The following is an 18,626-nucleotide window of genomic DNA, read 5'->3' as shown; positions in this document are numbered from 1 at the left end:
CGCAACTCATCGAGGTCGACCCCGATGGCAAGCTTGACGTCGTCGATTCGACCGAACAGCTGATCCAGTTTACTGTCCAGCTTGGCGAAGGCGTTGACCGCCTCCTCGCTGCGCTCCGTCGAGGCCTTGGCGAGGGCGGCGACGAAATCCGCGCGCAAGAACTCATAGATCGTGCAGGTCTCCGGGGAAATTTTTTCCATGGCTTCTGCCCGGCGGCGTACGGCGAGGCAGGTGTGGCGGGGGAGGTTGGGCGGCTCCAGGATTGTACGGCTCTGATACCAGATTGTGAGGACTAGGGTTTGCATTTGGTCATCGCCAGGAATTCGAGCTACAAGGGAGGGAATTACAGGAAGATTGCTCATGCAAGAGCACACACCACACACGCCACCACTAGCCGTTATCCTCTTCGCCGCCTTCGTCCGTGTTGGAGCAAGGTATAAGTAGTGAAGCGCGCTAGGCCCATTCTGGCCCAGCTAGCCGAGCCGAAAGGCGAGGCTGCCTCCTGGGCCTGCCCGTCTCTTCAACTAGCTCCTGGCCCACCTCGGGATCGCTGACATTATATATGACTTTACAAACCAGCTTATTGCTCATACAACTCATGTCCTTCAGTCAATGCATCCAATGTCCAGCTTAGGTGCATGCATGCATTGAGCATGCCATTACCTTTTCTACTTCCTTATCAAGATAACAAGCAGTCAAAAGGATTTTGACTGTTCCTACCGTCATATTAGAGATGCCTTGCCTTCTTTCTTGCTGTAGAAAGTCAGCTAAAATGCAAGCTAGTGCACATTTATCTGCATGCATTGCATCACCTCATGCATGCAGCACCAAATTACCATATGACAAATTAATGCTAACATTCTAGGCTTGTTCATAAGAGAAAACCTAGACGTGCTCTGTTTGGAACCTCTCATATAAGTTTGGAAAATGAATGTCCTCACCCGGATGATTTGAGAATGACGCTGAGTCGCCTACGGAACCAACCACATGTTCAGGCCTACCACGCATGCTTTTTTGTAAGCACGCGTAGGACGTGAGTCGTCCCCATGGGCAGCTGATTCCTGTCCACAATTGTCTTTAACTTCGGGTGCTTCCAAGCACATACACACCTGTTGATGTACTGCTGCCGTGTACTAGTGCTCTAGTAGTACTAGCTAGTAGACACTACGGCTGTGTGTTTTTTTCTCGAAATAGAGGCGTAAGATCAGCCCTAAGCCTCGAGCAAAGAGTAGGGACAAGAAGAAGTGAAAAAGAAGCTGTGCAGAATTTGCACTACCAGTCTGTCCAACATAAATGCTTCGGGCAAAACCTTCTGGAAGCAATGGACTGTCCAATCCTAGGAGACCAGACTGTCAGTCTGAACAACCAAACTATAGATGGACGGTGCGCGCGACCTAACTCTCCGGACTCAATGGACTGTCCGGCCCCGAGGACCGAACTGTCCGATCAGCCGCTGTTTACACTACCAGACAGTCTGGTGCTTCCGACCGGAATCAACCGGTTTGCACACCAATTCAGGCTAAGAAGCCCATGTAGCCCACCGGGCCCGTACCTGTTGCAACCTCCTCTCAATTTTTAGGGCTAGCAAAGCATATACTTAGAACTTGAGAGCTTTGCTCCTTATATCGCCTCCTTTTTGGTGTCAACTAATGGGTTTGGCTCTATCTTCACCATTGGCCTGCAGCTTGCCAGCCTGCAACTTGCCTCACAGACATCACTCCTTGTAAGACATCACTCATGGTAAGCCAGCTCCTCACTTCTATGGACAAAATATGGATTTAAGTTCTCACCTGTTATTGCATGTTCTTTTTCATGTGCTACTTACGTCAATCATTTTATGTTGTGTGCATTGAGCCTGTTTCTTATCAGCGCTTTTGTTGCAACAAAGGAAAACACTTCCTATTACCTGACGGATCCCACACACGTGTCGATCGCCTCCATCGCCGTCGGATCTGGCTGCGGCGGTGACGGCTCGCCGGATCTGGCCACGGCGAGGTGACAGACCAGACATGCGGGTACTAGCGGTCGCGAGCGAGCCTGCTTGAGGCAGCCGCGAGCTGAGCCAGGCAGAGGAGGTGGCTTGGCTAAGGCGAGGCGGCGGAGCGGACGGAGGCGACAGAGGGCGGTGTCAACCCCTGAGAAGACGATCCGAACGGCGAACACAGACACGAGCGGATACGCTTATTTTGCAACAAAGGGCATGTCGCAATTGAAACAAGGCTCTTATTGCAAAAGGGCACTATTGCAGCCTCGCAAAAATAACTGCGACAACACCTTTGTTGCAAAATTTTCTGCAACAATACCTCTGCGAAATTTTTCTGCAATAAGACCTCTGTCGCAGAAAATATTGCAACAGCTCATTTGTTGCATAGATGGCTGGTCACGTGGGTAGATAGGATGGCCATCCGCAGCTCCATCCAATAATCAGGGACCCGGTCGATCTTTTTCTCTTATCTGCTCCATTCAATGATCAGGGACCGGTCTGTCTCTCTCTTATCTGCCTGCCAACGCATACCATCTAAGAAGCACGGATACGGGGACGGAAGCACGGGGATACGCATACGGGGATACGGGATACGGCATTTTCCAAAAACAGCCATTCGGGGATACGGCGGGGTATATAAGTATTTAGAAAAATAAATATGGAAGTATTTAGAAAAATAAATTTGAATTAAGATCTAATGAGAAAAAAATTTAGTACTGGATATATATTGTCTCCTTTCTATTCATGAAAGACTGAGAGCAGTGCACTCAGAGCCCATGTAGCTGTCCGTCCACTTAGAGCCCATGTAAGGCCCAATTTCAGAAAACCCTAGACTAGTAGTAGCACTCCAGCTGCTCCAGCCGACCCCAACCTCCCATTCTCGTACTCCCTTTCTCCAGCCGCGAGTGAAGAAAGGAAACGACAGCGCCGCCAAATCGGCAGCTTGCATCACCCATCTTCTCCGTGCCCAAATCTTCTTCCTCGCTGGCCACCACACTCCCCATCTTTCTTCCTGCCGGAGCTTCTTCCTTGTTGGCGGCCGCCTTGCCATCTTTCTCTACCAAGATCTCCTTCCTTGCTAGCAGCCATTGAGGTTAACTGCTCGACCATGGTTGCTATCGGGAAGATAACTGGGTAGCAGCATGGTCACTGGAGGCTGGCTGCCGAGTCCCCACCGTGTCCACGCCGTATCTAGGCCGTATCCCGATTTTATTTCTTTTTTTAATTCGAAAAAGATGGGATACTGCGGGATACGCGTATCCAGCCGTATCCGGGCGTATCCCCGTGTCCCCCCGTATCAGGACGGCAAATCGGCAGTTCTGGCCGTATCGGTGCTTTTTAGCATACCATTGCCCTGCAACAAATGGATGTTCAATTGTTGCAGGACTTCTGATTGATTTTGATGGGTTCGCGAGAGAAAATGTTTTTGTTGTATGTGCAATTTTCATGTTGCAGCAGGAAGAATAGTCTAGCAACAGCGGTGGCATGCTGCAAGCTGGGGCATACGATGTTGCATGCTGAGACGAAGATGCTGCAATGTCGGGTCGATGACGATGCAAGTGAGTACAAAGCTGCAAGGTAGGTCCACCATTTTTGCAAATGACGGAATCACGATGCTGCAAGTCCAGTCCAGCGACACTGAGCTGGACACGAGATGTTGCAAAGCCAGCTGCCGCGGATGCAAGCCTGACAACACTGCTCCAACAAGCATCTTTGTTGGAGACCGTAGCTCACGCTGGAGCGACACCAGCAAGTACCAAACAATAAGAAAAGTGTTTGGAACTATGCGCATGCACACGATAAAAAATGAATAGTTTTGCATGCATGTGTTAAAATGTTGCAGAAAAAAATTGACGGTGTTGTGGCAGCGGCATAGGAACCGTACTTCGCCGTTACATAGCGTGGCTGCTACACTTTTCAGTGGGCTGCAGCTGTTTGTGGCGAGCGGTGCATGAGCTGGGATTAAAGGCTGGGATAGGTAGACTACACAGAGTAGAAAACCGGGATTAGAAAGGTACACCACATTGGCTGAAAACTGGTCACGTATCCAACTGATCAAATGATCAATCCAACCGCGGTTGAGCTGGCTGATCCCGCGCATCTAAGTTATATAACGCACTATTTGCAGTTCCTATGGCATACATTCTAGCCTCTATACTGGAGTTCAAACTTTTCTGTTTGTTTTTAGTAACTTTGTTATTTTTATCGTATTTTCCTAAATTTAATATATAAGAACCAACTTAGCTAATTTTGGTCAACAACCAATCTACGAGCCCTCAACCAGCTTGAATGACTAGGCGGACTGGTGGTGCTAGTGATCTGTACACAAATAAACCATGATATACCTTGAGATACAAGTAAAGATACAAATAAAGAGAAAAGAAACACCCTAGATAAACAGATGCGCTAATTAAAATTCTGATCAGATAACAGTACCTGATCAAGTCTGTAATACCCAAGATTATCTGTTACAGCTCTCAACTGACCATCGACTATAACCTTGGCACCTTCAATGCCAGCACCATAGCCATCAACAACATGTCCACCAACAGAAAAACCAGTAACCTAGCAAGATAAATGTGGAAAATTGGTGGATATCAGGTTTGCATACAAAGAGCAAGGAAAACAACTACTGAAGCTGAATGTGCACAAACATGTTCAAAATCACAGCAAATAAAGAACATGTTCAAGCTCAAATTGCTTAAGCAGCTGAAAGTTCTCAAGTCTAGGTTGTTACAGTATATGTGGATTGCACTAGCCCTTTCCACAAGTTCTGACTTTTGGTTGCGTTGGCTAGTGCATGAAGCTTAACATAGGTTAAGGTATCATGTTATAGCACGGTGCCCATGAATTGATGCGAAAGAACATCTAGAAATGCAACAAGGACCATAGGCATGGTGATCGCCGGAAGAGCCTTACGACGCGTTTGGTTTCGAGAAAATAGCGCGGTTTACGATTGCAGCGTTTCCTGAAACGGTAGCGGGCGTTTGTTTCGCGTACGATGTTTTCCGTCGCCGCGTTTTCCGATACACCGCTTCGTAAAGTTGAAACCGCTTGAACCGAAGTGAATTGGAAAACGGGACTCTCAGCCCGAACCAAACAAAGACTGTCTTAGGTAAAAACGATTGGAAACGGTGCTTTCCGATACGAGAAAACGAATACATCACGGGAGCTGAACCAAACGCGTCGTTAATGTCTTACGACCGCTGTGTGGTCTCGGCAAGAAAATGAGGGTGAAAACCCAGGGATATGGGAGCAACAAAAACGACCATTAGGTGGTATTACAAGGTTCAAAGAGAGCAAATTTTAATTTTTCAAACAAGGAACGTTGGGCAGTAATGAGATGTGGAAAGAGGACAGCAATCAAGGAAGAAAGATGGCACAAGAATGGAATCTTCCGTTATGCCAGAATAAATAAAATTGCTCGATTATGCATGCTACGATATAGACCGAGGAAAATTGGTTTAGTGGGGAAAGCTAAAAAATCTAGAGCAAGATTTTGCATTAGGAGTGGCTTTTCACATTTGTCTATTTGTGCCAATTAGAGGAATGTTGGTTCCTATGAGAGTAACAGCCCGTTTGGATGTAGACATTGGTGGCGGGAATTCGTAATTGGCATTGGGCTGACCCGAATGCAGCTTTTTGGATGGCCTAGACATTCAGGCGTGGTATTCGGGCTCAATATTGAAGCGTTTTTTTGAACACACGCACGGCCCTCCACAAATTTCGACCCCCAGAGTTCAATATTCCCTGGAATCATTCACCTCGTTACCCCTTCGCCGTTCCCTGCACGCAAAGAAAAGAGATCGAGGTCGAGGCCAGCCCGCCCCAGCAGCCGTCTCCAAGACCGGCGGCTTCTCGCCGAATCAAGGTGGACGCCGTCCCCTACGCTCTTTACCCATCCTCTTACAACCCCTCCACACGCCTACCCCACGCACGCCAAGGATGCAGCAATGGCCAATCACGCGCCTTTCTGTGTCCTACTCCACGTCCGGCAATGGCAGCAGCCCCTCGCTGGCCGCCTCCGTCAAGAACTTCTCCGTCGTGCTGGTGCTCTCCTCTGTGCTACTCTACTCGATGAGCACATCCCCAGGGCGAGACGACCCAGGCAGAGCTCGATGACGGCACTCCTCCGGCCATCCCCACCTCACCCCCATGCTCCCCCCCTCGCCCCCATGCTTCCCCCGTGCACCCTATCTATCTCCGGTGTGATTCGCCATGCCCCGTATCTCCCCGGCATGGGATCTGCCTTGGCTGGAACAGGTGGCGCGATGAGACCGGCTGGAGATGGGCTGCTAGTTCGGCTGGAGATTGGTGGCGACGTCGAGTCTGGCAATGGAGATACAATGTCCGGCAATGCGTGTGTGGCTATGTGTGCAGCATTGCTTGCATGCGCTGCTGCATGAACATTCATTGCTCTGTTCATACTTCATACACTTGTACATGTGCAATTCAACATCTGACCATCCAAACAAGAAAATTGTGGCTTATGATGGATTCCAGGTGCCAAATATATGACCATCCAAACACTAAAATTGATATTGAAGCTCTCAATGTCATGGATATTTGGCATTAAGTCAATTTAGTTATTCAATGCCATGCCTTTGAATGTCTACATCCAAACAGAGCATAAGAGTATATTCATTTTTTTTTGCCTTTTGCAAGAATACTGGTCCCACGTTTGAACATAATAGTGCATTTTTTATTGATTGTAAGATCTTTTGCATGAGTGGTGATCCCACATGTGAGGATGAATATATTTGTTTATTTGATTCATTTGTAAGTTACTGGCCCCACATATACTATGCCTAAGTAAAAATGGAGGGAGAGTGAACTCACCGACAACTCTAGACTTTACAAGTAGGAAAGATATTTTGTTTATATCCATTAAAGCATACATGCTAATCAATTAGTGGTAAACTTCAAGTAACATCTACCCAGCTTTAAATGATAGGTAGTCCTCTTGTCAGCCATCCTTGAGCAAAAATAGCTTCATCCATAACTTTACAGTCCAAATTATGAGATGTATAGTAAGTTAAAAATTACCTGGAATTTTTGGGGGATTGTCATGTGACTATGCTCAAGGGAAACATGTAATGAAGAAGGTGAAACATCAAAAACAGTGTTTTCCCCTCTGTAGTATGGCAACAGATCATAGCTACCTGCAAAATTATACAAGATAATGAAAATTTCTATGCTTGGTGTTTACACATCACCTCACCTTCACAAGCATTATATCACGTGAAAAATGTCGATTAGCAACAGAATTGCAATGCTAATAACGCATCAAGTAACTTTAGTGCCATAAATAAAAATATGAACTCATAATTTACAGCATTTGGAAAGGGACCATGTGAAGGAGTGTCTACAACTTGATGCACTAACCCCCAATGATACTTGCGCATTTACACCAAACAAATTTAATAAGGCAACCTGACGATTTACATGGCTGGAATACTGTGCAGTTCTCATGTAGGTTCCTTTTATATACAGATCTGGCAAAAACAGAACAAGACTTCCTATGGGAAACAACCATAAACAGAATGTCTACGACTTGATGCACCAACACCAATGATACATTCACATTTAGAAAGTGTAATAAAACAAAAATATAGTAGCCTAAAGGTTTATATGAGTGAAATACAATGCAAGTTCTCATGTAGGTTCCTTTACATACAGACCTGGCAAAACAAAAGAAGACTTTCAATGGAAAACAACCATAGACAGCTAGCATACATAATTTACAGTCCATGCTGCATGAGGACAAGCAGTTCCTTATAGGAGAAGATTATTATTAGTTAATTAGATACACAAATTACATGTACAACTGTTGTTGTTTTTGTCCTGGAAGACATGTCAAATAAGAGGACATGTCAAAAGGAAACTTCCACAGCATGTTAACTACAGAATTTTACGTACCAGTTGCATTACAGTGTGATGAACTATGGGCAAGTTAACTTACCACAGGGCATTGATCTAAATGAGAACTTCCCATCCACACCAGATACTGCATGGCAAAGAGCACCTTCCCTGGGTGCATCGGTCAAACCTTGCGAGCAAGGAACCTCCTTTACATCATTTGAATATAAATACAGGTGAACTCCCAAGATTGGATTTCCCTGGTACAAGAAATGCTTAGTATATGTTAATCTAAAAATCCAGCAAACAAGAAAATCACAACCCTAAAGCTGGCAATTTCAGTCATATGCTTACAGCATTGGTTATAACTTATTGCCAACATACAGATTCCTTCAGTACCTGTGCAACTACAGAGCCATGAATATTGTAACCTGATACGAAGAAAACATCATCTACTACAGCATTTCCAAATCGCAAGTCCACCTACATACAGAAAACAGACTCCACTATAAGCAATACATGTGTGTGATAACATATATTGGCAGATAAGCAACGATGAAATCCTAACCTCTGATGAACCTGTCATCTCAATTTCATAATCAGGATGAGATGCACGCAACCTGTAGAGTCCTGGAAAAGATCAAAGACACACATAAATGAACAAACAAAGGTGCCGCGTAGAAGCAAACAAGTAAATGCATGTCAGGTACTAAGCTCAAATGAGAAGGGGGAGAAAGTAAGAGTCTGACCAGACTAATCCATTAATGGATACCACTACAATAAAAAGCTGAGCTAGAAATGTTGTGTTTGGACCATAGTTACCAGATTCGCAATTTCACTAAGCTTTACTTCATGATCCCAACTTTCAAAGGCCAAATCACTGGAGGTCTCTGTACATACATCCACGCAGCACTGGCCGCCGCCAAAAGTTCACCAGCGTCACAACCTACTCATGCGCCACGCTGCTGCAGCGCTTTCCTCTATCGACTATGCTGGAGGAGAGCCTGTCCACCACAAAGCTAGCTGCTGATGCTTGTGATTTTGTGCATGGAGATCAGCAACTTGGTAGTAAATTCCGAGCGAACTGGACCAAAACTATGGTTGAAGAAACAGTTCGCTGCAATAGGTTTCCCCCAAATGTCTGGGTCATATTTGCAAAGGATGGAGAGGGGGTGCGTGAGACATTTGAAACAAAGTTACTACCATGTCTCTGCTGATGTATTGTGGGGTGGGAGTGGATCTCGTGGTGCAGATGCCTCCGGTGGAACGCCAAAGGAGGGAAATGATCTCTTGGCTCTAGGGTTCAACATAACCATGAGAGAGATTGCAGGTACGGTTTGCCATGACACTAGATTCTAAAAGACTTTTTAGCAACTTAAGTAGACAGATCGAGAAGTTATTCCAATCAGAAACACACGCCAACATAATGACCGAATTGCACATCTTTTACAGAGGACGTGATCCGTACAAATGGAATAATAAAAAAAACAGATTGAACAACCTATACAAATATAAACATGGGATCTAGGGTTCGTGGTACACATGCCTCCGGTGGAAAACCAGAGGAGGGAAATGATTTCTGGGCTCTAGGGTTCAACACAACCATGAGTCCATGAAGGGAGCAGGTATGGTTTGCCATGACACTAGATTCTACACGAATTTTTCACCACTTAAGCAGACTGGTCAAGAAGTTATTCGAGTCAGAAACTCATGCCAACATAACAACCCAATTGCATATCTTTTCCAGAGGACTTGATCTGAACAAATGCAATAATATAAAACAGATAGAACAACCTATAAAAATTTAAATATGGTGGCATGTCATTAACAGGAGTAAATTAAGCATCTAATATATTCAAATGAAACAAAAAAGAAAGACACGTTGACAAATTTTAATTAAAGTCACATCATACAAGTCCTTAATAGGGTACTCCGTAGCTACTGATAACATTGAGTAAGAGATGAACTCACAGGAAATGACCAACACTTCTCACATCAGACTATATACACGCATATGCTGTGGTTTTCTAATGATGAATGTGAGGCTAACCAGGAATTATGTTCACGAACGCATATCCTCCTGTTGATGATGTCAAAGCAGATGCAACTAACTCATCCAAATCTGATAACAGCTCAACTTTCACACCAGAAGGTCCTCCATCTTTTGAACAGCTCTTACCACCAACAGCTCCCACTATTTTACCAGATACTGTAAATCTGCATGACGAATTCCACAGTTAAAACTTGAATCAGATAATTATCCGCACCAAAAAAAAGTACTAAATAAATGGTCAAAGCAACAGACCCAGTGAATTGAAAGTTTATATCTGCATTTCCATTGCATCCATTTTGATCAATGACAACAGGAACCTGAAAATGTTAATTGATGACTTATTTCACACAATAGATGGAAGTCAAAGCCAAGCAGATAACTAAGACAGAAAAAAGGGAAGAACAAAAAGATTCAGTCGACACATCAACTTACAGTTTCAGGCTTCCATGACCATCCCTTAGGCCCCTTAACTCTGACGATAAATGAACCCTGTGGAGAGACAACAAGCCAAAATCAAACAGATTAGGGTCCACAACTGTTTCAATGGGAATGCAGCGCTCACTATTGAAATATCATACACATCACAAAATTAGCTATTACTGTTATATCTGTATCCCTACTTGTAAAAAAAATTATACATGAAAAGGTGAGATAACACATAATGAAGAAAACCTACACTAAAGGCAAGCATCACCCACAAGTATACCTTGTCATAGACTGGAATGAAATAGTACCCATTAGGAGCACATTGGGTGCTTTCTTTCACCAAACCATCAACAGTACACAGCTCAACCTGATTCAAAAAGTTTAGGAGGCGATGAATTTGTGCATACCAGATACCACAAAAACAAAAGCATAAAGTAGAATATATGGCCACCAAAAGTAATCTGGAATTAATAATTATACTACAGATGTAGAATTAGTCTCTATGGCTTTGATATGCATATAAGCAACTATAGCGAAGATATGAGATTTTCTCACTGATGTAGTACGATACATCTTATGCATAACCAGGGTAAAATGACACAGGTATGTTATTGTTAGAGAATCCCTTGGGGAAACAGATTCAATTAGCTCAAAAATAATTAATGGCAGAGAATATAAGGAATATAAACCCACCATCATGATTACAACTGAACCTGTCAATCATGAGTACAACTATTGTTGACAGAGACTATTGTTGACAGAGTTTCTAACACCTCCAACAGTTTTTACTTGCGCCAAGCTTTGCAAATGCATGGAACTTGCTCAAAAGTCACAACCTCCATTTCATTTTTCATGTAAAACTGCGTGATCAAGTTACCAGAGCAGTCACCTAATCCCAAGCAAATTTGGTGACCACCATCACTAGCAGCAACAAAATACAACATACATATGGTCGCAGGCAACGAAACATTAGCGTTATAATTCTCCGCAACCCAGTATTCATTTTCGTCATGGGAAGAAAGCAAAAGTAGTTTAGTCCGATTGATAGCAACCAGTAGCAGGTAGTCCCATTGCACGAAGCATCTAGCAATTTGTAATTATAAACAATTGGCCCAAACTAGCAGCGCCACTGGAACCAGTGGATCCAGCAACTAGAAAAATCCACAAGGTAAAAGTTCAGGTGAACTATCTCAAGCAACAAAACGTATCCCTGCTGAAGCACCCATTAACTACTAGCAGAGGCTTGATCAAGTGCAGCAACGTAGATCGCATACCGTTATGTTAGAGTGAGGGGGTGCAGCAACTCCCTCACATCAGAGTGCGGCAACATAGTGCAGCAACTTGATCGACAACAAGTACAGAACAACGATAATTTACGAAATAATTAGAGTGCGGCATGTATCGCATACCGTTATGTCAGAGTAGTCGAACTTGGACTCCGACGCCCTCGTCGACTTTGCCAGGCCCGAGCTCGCCTGCAGCAAGAGCCCAATCAGAAAATGCATTAGAATCAAGCCAACCCAAGCCGAAACTGAAGCTTAGCGAGTAACACGAGGAATACTTCGACGAAACCGCCGCATCCGTCGATCTCGTCGGAGGCAGCGGAGAAGGCGGCGAGGGAGAGGAGGAGGAGGACGGGGAGGAGGGGGTCCATAGATCGGATCTAGTGGGCGCAGAGCATGTCAGGGAGATGACGAGTTTGAGGAGATGTGCGGGGGGTGGGGGTAGGTGTAGTAATAGCAGTGGAGTTGCGACTTGATCCTGGAGTAAAATGCATCAACCGTCCTTGAACTTGCTCACGAGGACCAAAACGGTCCGTAAACCCTAAAACTGATCCAATAAGGTCCCTAAACTCTGAAACTGATCAAATACGGTCCCTAAATTCAATACGGTCCTGGTGCGAGCACTCCTGGGCTATGTACGTGGTAAGTGTGTGCTGCTTGTGTACGTCGCGGGGCCAAGTCAACTCTCTCATTCGCCGGTAGTTTTTCCACGAAACCCTAAAAACCTCCCTGACGGCGGTGACTAGGGTTCGGAGGAATAGAGGCGCTCGTCGACTCTGACCGGCCGAGCGCTTTAAGATCTCGTGAAGATGGTCACATCTGATCAGGGCAAGGCTGCGGGCGGAGCGGAATCGCCACGCACAGCTAGGGCTAGGTTGGAAGAGGCTCTAGAAAAGTTGAGCATCACATAGGAAGAAGCTACTCCGCTGGTCATTGATGACCACGAGGAGGGCGCGCCGGAGAAGTGGCTCTTAGCAGGGAAGGTTCTACACCGCAATCTGCTGCATATCCATACCATTGCTAATGCCCTTCGTCCGGTGTGCGGAAATCTCCGAAGACTTCAATTCAGATCTATGGAGGAGAACATATTTGTGGCTGATTTTGAGTCCCATAGAAATCATGATCGTGTTTGGGATGAATCCCCATAGCATATCAGCAAGAATGCAGTGATTCTGGCTGAGTTCAAAGATTGCATGAGACCGAACAAGGTTCATTTTGACAGGCTCCATCCATGGGCTAGGGTTCTGAACCTGCCCTACACCGGGATGACTCATGGAGAAGGACGATAACTAAGCAGGTTGATCCACAGGCGTCCTCAGCGCAGTTCGATTACACGGATAGTTTCCTGTGAGCAAGGGTGGCCATTGATGTGAACAAGCCACTGAGAAGGTGGATTGTAATTGATTCGGTGAAAAGAAAGAAGCAAGATTCATATGATATTCAATACGAGAACGTCTCTCACTTTTGCTTCTCTTGCGGTCGATTGGGACATTCTGACCCGTTCTGTCCTACTCCTGGCCAACGTGATGCGAACGGTTGATGAGGACATGACTACCCTGGGTACGACAAAAATATTGCATACATGCATATTTGTCAGGTGATTTATAGTGCAAACTATTCAATAATCTATTTATAATATCCAGAACAAAAATACTTCACACACTTTTGTGTCTTGTCTAATTGCAGGTGTATGGAACATTTGTACAATCCACATATGAAGATAAGGTAAAAGGAGAAGTTTAGGTTCTGTTCAAAAAGTTCTCTCACGTCATTTTTGGGCCAAGAGAAGATAGAGTCCAAGTCTCTCATGTTCTGGATTCAGATTCGGATTACACAGACATACCTGACTCAAAACGCCAACAACTTTTTCATACGAACTCCGAATTGGGTGATTCTTTTTTATTGGAAAGTAGATTTCGTGCTCTTTCCATCCCAATTGGATTCACCTTCAAATTCGTCCAGAGCATTGAGATATCGACGAAACAATTTGACGCTGCAGCAGAATCCGAGTCAAACAAGAAGTCCAAAGGTGTTGCATCACCTCCACTTAGGCCCATGAGCCTTATACGACCTAGGGTTAGTTTTAGGCTGTATTAGGACGTCCTTCCACCTCCTTGGCCGCCACCCCTTGATCCTATATAAGTAGATCCATCTAGTAGCTTTTTCCTTGGGTTTTGTTTAGATCAAAAGTTCGCCATAGCTGCAACTTCGCATACTTCGTTTGTGTTCAACGACCAGACCAAGACGTCACAGAACCCCACCTTGATCAATAAAGCTTTCATCTTATATTCGCAATATCCAGATTGCAATCGCAGTTTCTTGCTTGTTCTTCGTTTGCTCGCAGAAAACAAACCCTCGTGGTCAGGTTGATCGTGCTCCGGCATGGCCAATAACCCCTCGGAAGTTGGTTTAGCGATTGCTAAGGCGCGACGTCTCGCACGTTCGTAGTCGGATCGTCAAGGTCGACTCCAACTGAAAACGATAGCCACCATCTCATCGAAACATCGGGACACCTTCACCTCTATCAAGTGGTATCAGTTTTCAGGTTGCTCGGTGAGAATTTCCAGTTTTTCCTAGATTAGATTTATTTTCTTACCTATTGTCCAAGAAAAAGTCACAAAAAAGTTAGATCTATTCATCCTTTGTCCAAGCCAATCTGAGCATTTGCAATTTTCTTTTCATTGCTTGCATAGTTGAATTATCGGTTGCATCGTCGTGTCGAGTTGCTGGTCTTAGTGTCTAGATCGTTTAGAGTTTCGAGTTCTGTTCACATTAGTCATGTCGTCTGTGACGCCCCAAGACCGGAGCTTCAGGTGCCTTCCATGATTTCCGGGTTTCGTCGTGTGATTTGTTTGGTCCGTTGCATTTTATCTTTGCATCATGTGCATTGCATCATGTCATCATGCCATCATGTCATTTCTTTTCTTAACTCAACTAAATAAATCATATGGATCTTCGATCCATTTAAATCGAGGGAAGGTTGACTTCTCTTTATAACATATCCTCCCGATATTAGTGGAGCTAGTATAAAATAATCCATTCTTACGGAATCACCTAAAACACACTTGCAATTTAATTCCCATGCCTTTTCCCGCTTCAAGTTTGGTCCTCAAACTTTGCCCATATTTTCTTTCATTGCTTTCCCGATCTCCACAAAAATTCCTAACATTTTTGGACTCTCCAAAAATGTTTTTCTAATTCAAACTTATTTGAATCATGTTCAAATGTGTTTGAATGCAATCCTTTCAAGCGGTGCCAAATGCATTTTCTCGGAACGAACTCATTTTTATGAGTCCGAGAGATTTAACCGCATGCCCAAATTTTGTCTCAAACCCCTCCTTTTCTTTTCTTTCTTATCTTGTTTTGCTTTATTTATTTATTTTCTTAGAGTGAGAGGGAAAGAGAGCCTAACCGGCCTCTGGGGCCTAACCCACCTCGCAACCATGCTCTCCTCAGGCCACCAAGGCCCATCCAGCGCCGGCCCACTCCCTAACCTAACCCTAGCCATCGCTCACTCCCTCTCGATCCCATATCTCCCTCGATCCCTTCCCGCACCGCCGCCTCTCTCTTCGTCCCTCCTAGCGCTCGCGCAGCCTCGTGCTCCTCTCGATCCCCTCCTCATTCGACGCGCCATCAGAGAACGAGAGCAGCGCCCGAGCCACCTCCCTCTCCTTCGTTCCCATGCTCTCATTCTCCCTCAATCCATCTCCCTCTCTCAGCGCTCTCTCTCTCTCTCTCCTTGGACAGGGACCCTGGATACCACATGGATGGACGACCCTGTCGTCGCCTCGCTCCTCTCCGTCTTCGCGCCGTGGCAGGAGCCGCCGCCCGAACTCGTCCATCGCGCGCCCGTCCCCCATGGCGTGCCACCTCGTCCCTACCTCTCCACCACCTACAGGTCACCGGCATGGCACCATCGTCACGACGCCGGAAAGCTTCGAGGCGAGCGCCGCCTAGAGCTCATCCGCCCGGAGACGTCCTTCGTCTCGTCTGCGTCGCTGGAGCCCATCCCCAAGTCCCTCGTCGGGCTCCGTTTTTTCCCTGCCGTCGTGCCTCCGTTCTGTCTCCTGGTGGAGGAGATGACGAGCAGTCAAGCCGCATCAAGCGACGCCCACGCGTTGACCACGCCCTCCCTTCACCTACGCGGGGCCGTGAGCCAGCACCAAGACCTGTTTCGCCTCTGCCAGCCCCGTGCTGTTGCTTGCATCAGTCAAGCCCCTCTGTCCCGATTCGTTGACTATTCCTGCATGCACATGTGAGGTTTGTTGCTGTTTGTACCGAAGACCGCGAGTACAACTACGTCCACAAACGCATCGTGTATGACTACAACGTGAACAAGTACCATGATGACCTCTGAAGAACTCGGTTTCACCAAGTCCCACTACCGTCGCCGTGTACCACTACGCCCAAGTTCCACTACAAGATGTACCACTACCGTCGCCGAAGACCGTCAAGTGTACAACTACCACCGCCGTTGATTCGACAAGAAAACGTGTACCACTACTTCCACGACGTCCCGTGAACGCCTACTTCCTCTACACCGCTCCGAACTCGAACCGCTCCGAAAAATGCACGCTTCAAAGGTATAACCCCGAGACGATCACCCGTGGACCGAATGCATGTGTTGTATGAGATGCTCATGTTTGCACCGTGATCGAGTTGTCGCTTGCGATGCCCCTCTTTTGCCATGCCACCGTCATGTGGGACACCCGGTATCCGGGATCACTCCCCATCTCTTGCGTGTTCCACACATCCGCACACTTCTCGTTTGCATTGGTATCTCACTCAAGTTGTCGTTGCTGTGGCACCTCTTTCGTTCCGCCATGGTGACCAAATGCTTCATAATGCTCTTATCAACTTTTAATAAAATTTGCATAAACTTGCACATGTCATCCGCATCATGTTAACAACATCAAGAATGTTTAATTTGTTGTTTGCATTAATTTGCTAAATGCATATGGGGAGTTACCGGATTTGTTGTTTGTTATATCCGGCCCCATTTAAATTGTTTAGATAGTATAGTTTTGTTATGCTTCACCTCTTGCCATGTTAACCAACATTTAATATTGTTGAGTACCTAACCGGGAGTGAACTAAATAATTGATGTGGTGTTCCGTCAATATGCAACTCATTGCATATTGGGCTCCACTTAACTTGTAGTTTTGTTTGTGCACTTTGCCATGCCATGCCCTCTTTAAACCGGACATGCATCATTCTTGTTTGCGCATCATGCCATGTCTATGTGGTGGTTGTTTACTAGGTTGTTTGCTCTTTTCCGGTGTTGCTTCTTCGGGTTGGTTCCGATAACGTCGTGTGTGTGAGGATCTCGTTCAACTACGTCCGTTTGTCTTCTTCATGGACTCGTTCTTCTTCCTTGCGGGATTTCAGGCAAGATGATCATACCCTTGAAATCACTTCTATCTTTGCTTGCTTAGTTGCTCACTCTTTTGCTATGCCTATGCTGCGATACCTACCACTTGCTTATCATGCCTCCCATATTGTTGAACCAAGCCTCTAACCCACCTTGTCCTAGCAAACCGTTGTTTGGCTATGTTACCACTTTGCTCAGCCCCTCTTATAGCGTTGTTAGTTGAAGGTGAAGATTGAAGTTTTGTTCCTTGTTGGAACATGGAGATGTTGTTTCTTGTTGGAACATGTTTACTTGTTGGGATATCACTATATATATTATTTAATTAATGCACCTATATACTTGGCAAAAGGGTGGAAGGCTCGGCCTTATGCCTGGTGTTTTGTTCCACTCTTGCCGCCCTAGTTTCCGTCATATCGGTGTTATGTTCCCGGATTTTGCGTTCCTTACGCGGTTGGGTTATAATGGGAACCCCTTGACAGTTCGCTTTGAATAAAACTCCTCCAGCAATGCCCAACCTTGGTTTTACCTTTTGCCACCTAGCCTTTTTCCCTTGGGAGTCGCGCATCCCGAGGGTCATCTTATTTTAAACCCCCCGGGCCAGTGCTTGTCTAAGTGTTGGTCCAAACTAGAGCCCCTTGCAGCGCCACCTCGGGGAAACTCGAGGGCTGGTTTTAGTTGTACGGATTGCTTATCCGGTGTTGCCCTGAGAACGAGATATGTGCAGCTCTTATCGGGATGTCGGCGCATCGGGTGGTCTTGTTGGACTTGTTTTACCATTGTCGAGGATGTCTTGTAGAACCGGGATACCGAGTCTGATCGGAATGTCTCGGGAGGAGGTCTGTTCCTTCGTTGACCGTGAGAGCTTGTCATGGGCTAAGTTGGGACACCCCTGCAGGGATTTGAACTTTCGAAAGTCGTGCCCGCGATTATGGGCAGATGGGAATTTGTTAATGTCCGGTTGTAGAAAACCTGAAGTTGACCTTAATTAAAATGAATCAACCGCGTGCGTAACCGTGATGGTCTCTTTCCGGCGGAGTCCGAGAAGTGAACACGGTGTTGGAGTTATGCTTGATGTAGGTTGTTTAGGATCACTTCTTGATAATACTTTCTCGAACGTGCTTTGCCTTCTCTTCTCGCTCTCATTTGCGTATGTTAGCCACCATATATGCTAGTCGCTTGTTGCAGCTCCACCTCATACCTTTTACCTTACCCATAAGCTTAAATAGTCTTGATCGCGAGGGTGCGAGATTGCTGAGTCCCCGTGGCTCACAGATACTTCCAAAACCAGTTTGCAGGTGCCGATGTTACCGAGCAGATGACGCAACCAAGCTCAAGAGGAGCTCGATGAAGCTCTTGTCCTTTGTGTTGTTTCTTTCTAATTGATCAGTTATGGAGCCCAGTTGGGGTCGATCGGGGACCTTGTCGCATCTGGGGTTCTTCTTTTATTTTGGTTCCGTAGCCGGACCTTGATTGTATTTGGTTGATGTAATGCTTTATTCTTGTAATTGTCTGAAGTGGCGATTGTAAGCCAACTATGTATCTCTTTCCCTTATGTATTACATGGGTTGTGTGAAGATTACCTCACTTGCGACATTGCTTTCAATGCGGTTATGCCTCTAAATCGTGCTTCGACACGTGGGAGATATAGCC

General features: G+C 45.7%; 1 protein-coding gene across 1 annotated transcript in view; it reads right to left on the bottom strand.

Moving 5' to 3' along the window:
* The window catches only part of LOC125543791 (nodal modulator 1), a 32,638-nt gene extending 20,572 nt beyond the window's left edge, over positions 1-12,066 (bottom strand). Inside the window, exons 1-11 of the mRNA XM_048707261.1 lie at positions 11,884-12,066; positions 11,732-11,797; positions 10,603-10,689; positions 10,329-10,385; positions 10,149-10,213; positions 9,894-10,060; positions 8,412-8,473; positions 8,243-8,326; positions 7,947-8,103; positions 7,031-7,146; positions 4,421-4,549 (exon numbers count right to left, since the gene is read on the bottom strand). Coding sequence (XP_048563218.1) covers positions 4,421-4,549; positions 7,031-7,146; positions 7,947-8,103; positions 8,243-8,326; positions 8,412-8,473; positions 9,894-10,060; positions 10,149-10,213; positions 10,329-10,385; positions 10,603-10,689; positions 11,732-11,797; positions 11,884-11,976 — 1,083 coding nt within the window. The 5' untranslated portion in view covers positions 11,977-12,066. The remainder of the gene's footprint in view (positions 1-4,420; positions 4,550-7,030; positions 7,147-7,946; positions 8,104-8,242; positions 8,327-8,411; positions 8,474-9,893; positions 10,061-10,148; positions 10,214-10,328; positions 10,386-10,602; positions 10,690-11,731; positions 11,798-11,883) is intronic.
* Between the last annotated feature and the right edge of the window lie 6,560 nt (positions 12,067-18,626).

Source organism: Triticum urartu, chromosome 3 (assembly GCF_003073215.2).
Source record: "Triticum urartu cultivar G1812 chromosome 3, Tu2.1, whole genome shotgun sequence".
Classification (NCBI taxonomy): Eukaryota; Viridiplantae; Streptophyta; class Magnoliopsida; order Poales; family Poaceae; genus Triticum; species Triticum urartu.
This window is presented reverse-complemented; position numbering and strand designations above follow the sequence as displayed.